The 6,000-nt window shown below is 28.6% G+C and overlaps 1 protein-coding gene across 1 annotated transcript; it reads right to left on the reverse strand.

The window, feature by feature from the left end:
- Positions 1-4,014: 4,014 nt before the first annotated feature.
- LOC114411859 (mini zinc finger protein 3-like) lies at positions 4,015-5,078 on the reverse strand. Its single transcript, XM_028375582.1, has one exon. It carries the CDS (start codon positions 4,600-4,602, stop codon positions 4,363-4,365), a length of 240 nt encoding a protein of 79 aa, XP_028231383.1. The 5' UTR covers positions 4,603-5,078; the 3' UTR covers positions 4,015-4,362.
- Between the last annotated feature and the right edge of the window lie 922 nt (positions 5,079-6,000).

A 6,000-nucleotide genomic window follows, 5' to 3' on the forward strand; every position in this document is an offset into this window, starting at 1 on the left:
GTACAGGCATTCTTATAGAATATGAATGAGACCGGCCAATCTTAATAACTAGACCATATAAATTGACTTGAGTTTTTATCTATCTATCTATATATATATATATATCCTAAACACCAAAATTACAAAACAGTGCAAGTTCCAACAAGTTCTTTTTTCTTGAAAGTTGGTAGGTTTGATATATTTTTTTGGGTAATTTAAAGAAATTAAAAACATATTTTCCTTTTCTCTTTAATTTGGTCCCAGTCCAAATAATGATACTATCTTCCAGGGTAAATTTGTTGTATATGCAGAATTGCAGATCTTTGGGCGGCTTCAAAGCCATGGGATCTGAATATGGGTGAATAAAATATTAATTGAAATAATATTGAATAGTATATTGACGTATCTTCGTTCAACTCTATGAAGCTAATCATTCATAAAGGGATATATATATTTTTTTTCTCTACAAATATATTTCTTATGGATATATAAATTTTAAAAACGAAAAGCCACAAAAGGGATCGATTTATATGCTTTTAATTGCATTGAAGAATATTCACCAAATTAACAGCGGAAAGTTGAGAATTAGAAGGCAAAGCATATATACATGCATGCATTCCTATCTATCCCAGACAGAGCATAGACATATAGTTTACGGTCATCCGTCCATATCTATACCTAATTATGGGCTCACTACATGATTTAAATCCTTACTCTTTTCCACACTAGACGGTCCCTACAATACCCATATGAATGTTTGGTTATGTCTGCCATAGCTGTCTTCTTCATTTTCTTTTCTTTTCTTTTTTATATAAAGTATGTCCATTTTAAATACTGGCTCTTAATAAATCCCTTATACCCACGACGGTGTAACTAAAGTGGAAAAAATGTCTGGAGTCATTCAAAATATGAACCCAAATGGCATGGATAATAGTTACCTAGTTTTACTCGAATGAAATTAGTATTTAATTAGGTAAATAACTTAGACTATATATGTATTTTTTTTATTATGATATGTTTGCAAAATATTTACTAATTTTATTAATAATTATTTTCAATAAGAAAATTTAACTGATTATCTAGCAAAATCTCTTTTTTAAATTAACCACAATTTTTCCATTGAGAAGACTAGAACATGAAACCTTGATGAAGTGATATTCGAATATATAGTTGTACTCCGACAATATAATGTTGGTAAATTAGAATATTTGTTTAAGATTCTAAAAATTACAAATTAAAAATTGTGCAAAAATAATTACTTTTTTTAGAAAATTTATGTAAAATTTATTTTTTAATTACAATTATACACTATACTTCTTATTTAAAAACATCAGTTATAATGTTAGATATTTTATAAGTTGTTCAAAATAAAGTAGCTTTTTCAAATAATAAAAATTAGTAAAATAAGTTAAAAATAATTTACAAAATTCAAATTATGTTTGACAAGCCGTTTTAGATAGATGTTAGCATTTTTTTTATTATTTGGAAACTTTATTTGATCTGATTAGTAATTTTGATAAACAAATCTTTTAGGAGCTTGTAGTGTTTTTTTTTTTTTAAATGCTACTTCAAATAATATTTTTTTTTAAATATTAGCTTTTAAGTTCCAACATATTATATTTTATTCCCTTTTTTGCTCTTAAAACATATATTAAAAAATTTACCTTTGTTTTACATAACGCTAGGGGTAGGACTTTGTTATTATTTTTATTTCTCTTAATTTTTTTTTATTATTATTGAATTTATTTTATATTGATTTTTTTTATTTTAATATTTACATAGTTTACATTATTTTTTTTATTTTTAACATTATATACTTCAAGTTATTTTAACCATTATACTAATAAATATAATGAAAGTATAATTTCTAATTAAGTGCATAGTATTTTATTTTATGTTAAACTTTGGAAATATTTTCAGATACAGTATAAGATTAATAGTAAAACAAACAATATGAAAAAAAATATCATAATTGAAACAAAAAATGCAATTAACATAATTGATTTATAAATAAAAATTAATTAAAAAATAAAACTATAAATACTCCAAAATATAATTTTATCAATAAAATTGAAATGAAATTTTAATAAAAAAATATATTACAAACATATTCATTTTGTCATTTTATATTTATTAACTACTTTAATAAATAATTTTATTAAACACTTATAATTTAATAAGTTAACTTAACAACTTTTAATTTTTTATTACTAACTAATTTTTTTAGCTTCCACCACTACCTATAATACACAACAACGATTTTCTAAGGGATCTCAAACCTATGACTAGAAAATGGGTGTTGCATTGTACAAAGTGTGATGATATAGCTTTATCAAAAGTGAATGAATAAAACCCTAGCGAATGTTTATAATAATAAAAAACGTGAAACAAAGAAAGAGAGAAGAAGAGTTGACTTAGAGGAATAAATTGAATTCTTATCCCAAGAAGCTAAAATAAAAAGAAGAAGTCAAATTTCTTGCATTTCAAGGAGAAATCAAATTCTTATATTTAACTCATGTAACAAGAAAAGATAAAGTATATGATTAATTTGTAATAAAAAATTATAAACATGTTTTTAATATAGTCATTGCACGTAATAAATAAATTATACTTGTATTTTGATATACAAAATGTATTATATATAAATATAAATATATATAATAATAAAAGGAAATTGTTTTGTGTGGTTTCTGTATTTTTTATTATATGTTTGTGATTTTGAATTTGAATATTGTACATTAGGGAGTTATTGTTGCAATTGTAGCTTGTAGTGTTTTTTTTATATATAAAGAAAACTTTCTGCATTAGTTATGCGTGTGATCTACGTAGAAAAAGAGGCTTTCTAGATTGATATTGACCATAATTAATGTAAAATTCAACAACCGATTTAGAAAGTACCATTTTTTTACGTCCACCGATTGAAAGTTTTTTTTGTCCTTTTCTTTTTAGTTTTTCCACTAGTGCGTAAAAAGAGTAAGCTAGCAAGATAAACAGTTTTTTTACAAGTTCATCTGTCAGTCATGTCAATCTTGACCCAATTTCTGCAGCTAGAGATAGTTACAATGGATTCATCAATCTTATTAGATGAAATTTAGTGATTCCTATAAATTTTCATTCATTAGATTGATTATAAGATTAATTTTCATTCTGAGATTTAGTTATATTTAAAAATTTTAGTCTTGAAAGAATCAATCGAACTCATTTTCTCTTGTAAATTTAATGTGTGTTTTTAATTGACTATATCCATTGAATAATACTTTCTAATTTAGTGTTGATTATATTTTAGCGCCAAAAATATATAATTAATTATATTTTTAGTTAATTCATACATCAACCATACATACTTTCTAATTCATAGCAAATTCTATGATTAATAAATTATCCTTCATCAATGTATTCATAACTTTATAGGCAAATGCTAATTAAGATATTTGTCGTGATTTTTTATTAGAGGAAAAACAACAAAAATAACTAAAAAAGCAATAGAGTAGTACCCATCAAGTGTGAAATGAAAATCATTAAATAAAAATTAAAAGAATATTTTCTAATGTATTAAATGCTATTCTGTAAAAAAAATTGCTATTCTGCAAAATTTAAATAAATATTTCAAACATTTTTTTGTATTATTCTTCAATCAAAATTAACATTTCATCTTACGAGCTTTTAATTTTAGTTATTAAGATGAAACACTAATTTTTATTAATAATAAAATAACACCAGAAATATATATGATGGAATATTTAAGTCACGTTTTTCTTTATTCTTTTAACAGATGCAGTCTTAATTAACGCGTAATCACCACTTAGTCCATTGTCTAAGATTCCCACCTATTTTTGGTGAATGAGAAAAGGTTAATTACAAGATGACAAAGCAGCGTTGGCTAGAAAATGATACTAAGTTTAGAAAAATCAAAATAAAAATCAAAGCTCAAGGAGGTGGATCGCTTTATCTTCACTCCATTTTAGCCTACCTTCACGTGCCAGATTAAGTCTTATAAACAAAGGAAAAAGACTTGGAGGAGCAAAAGACAAGAAAGAGAGAACAACAATTGAATAATATTCCAAGAACTAAAAAAGTCCATAAGTTCAATATATTTTCTTTTACAACAATATCAATATCAATGTCTATTGTATCGGCAATCAACACTTAATTGCAAGCACCAGAGAAAAAAAGCAAGATGGGAAGAAACTTAAACCTTCAATTCAATCATCTAATTTGATACACAAACTCTGCAAAATATATATATATATATATTGTGTTTCTATTTTTTTTATTCCTCATTGTGGGTGGTTCGTACGAATCATATATGAAGGAGCAGAATTGGAAAGAGGGGTAATTGTGTGAACTCACTCAATTCATATGACAAGTTGAGAACTTGTTCGTTCAGTTTACGCCGTGCAGTACTTCCCTCTTGTGAAAGTTCCTGTGGCAGCCGCAAGCCGCACACGTAAGCGCCGCATTTGTTCCTTCACCGGCACTGGCCATGAATTCCCTGCAGCCATCCACAGCATAACCTCCCGTGTTCGCCGCATGATTCTTCTGGCACTCCCCGTATCGAATATTCCCCACCGCTGGTGATGACGTGGCGTAATCTCGCTTCACGACCACCTGCCTCTTTTTCATCTTTCCCAAAACCCTAACCCAATTCAATTCCCTCGTTCTCTGTGTGGTTGAATCTGGGATGGATCGATAGATCCTTTCAGTTCTTCATTTCACCCAGAAAACGGGAAAGATAGATAGATATTCTTCGTGGAGATATATAAAATAATATAGCGCACACTAGCTGTGTCTATATACAATTAATGTATAGCTGGTGAATAACCCTAACCCTAGCATGTAGATTTATAAACGGGTGGCTAGTAGGGGTAAAGGTGAGGAAGCACTAGGTAGGATGAAGAGATGGAAAAAAAATTGATCATAATTCATTAGGAATTGACCAGAAACTTTTTGGTGCTCGAACTTTATTTTGTTTTCAACAGGGAGTAGTATATGTATAAGGACACGCACAAAGGGAGTACTGTAGTAGATCGAGAAGTTAGTCACCTAAGCATTAATTACTATTGGTGTATTAGCCAATGAAGGCACAACACATCATCAATAGGGAGCGGTGGTTCTTTTAATTGGCTACAATATATGCAAGATGAGAAAGCTAAGGGCTAAGTTAGATCATCTGTTGTTTGTTTTGGAAGTATATCTAATAAGCATGATTTTAAATTGCAGTTGCAGTGTTACAGTTGTATTGTCATAAGTCAAAAAAAATTTATATTGCCGATAGTTGCAAAATATATAATTGATGAGGTCACCATTGCAGTTATGATTACGTTGCGGTTAGTGATAATACCTTAATACTACGTACGACCATAATTACAGTAGTAAAACGTTATTTAAAACCATGATAATAAGTAACGGCAAGTCTCAGTACAGCTAGGTGGCGCCCTCAGATTGAGAAGAAGACAAAGCTTAAAATGGGAGCTGAAGGAGGGAATGCTTGTCCTCACACTAGCCATACAACCCTGGACTTGTCTTCAAGAATTGATAGCTCACCTATCTCTAAAAGCCCCTACTCTTCCAAAAGAAGAAAAAAGGAGAACTGGACCAAAAGGAATAACGTTACTTTTATTAGGCTAGGCTAGCTGTATATACACGGCAAATTTAAGTAAATTGCATGCTTTTTGGGCCAAACCCTCAGAGATTAATTAAACTAGTATTTAAGTAGAGTCAGCCGCTAATTTTTATATCTGCAGTGGGTCCAATTTGATACTCAAAAGGCAGATTGCTGTGGCCCTTGCTACTGTGACAACAACTCTTGTAAGATTCTAATAATTATAAGACCATTCCCCCACTCTCTTATATGAACTGTGGACCCCTTATCTTCTCCCCCCTTTGGATCAAATCAAGGACAATATCATAACTTTCAATATTATATTATATAGATATGCTCTTCAATATCTGCCATCATCAAAACTATATAGCTAAAACATTAATTTTATATATATGTGTGTGTGTGTGTGTGTCTATTTA

This window comes from Glycine soja, chromosome 5 (genome assembly GCF_004193775.1).
Source record: "Glycine soja cultivar W05 chromosome 5, ASM419377v2, whole genome shotgun sequence".
Taxonomy (NCBI): Eukaryota; Viridiplantae; Streptophyta; class Magnoliopsida; order Fabales; family Fabaceae; genus Glycine; species Glycine soja.

Coding starts and splice junctions, on each gene's coding strand:
- LOC114411859 (XM_028375582.1), bottom strand. CDS start 4,602: ATGAAAAAGAGGCAGGTGGTCGTGAAGCGAGATTACGCCACGTCATCA.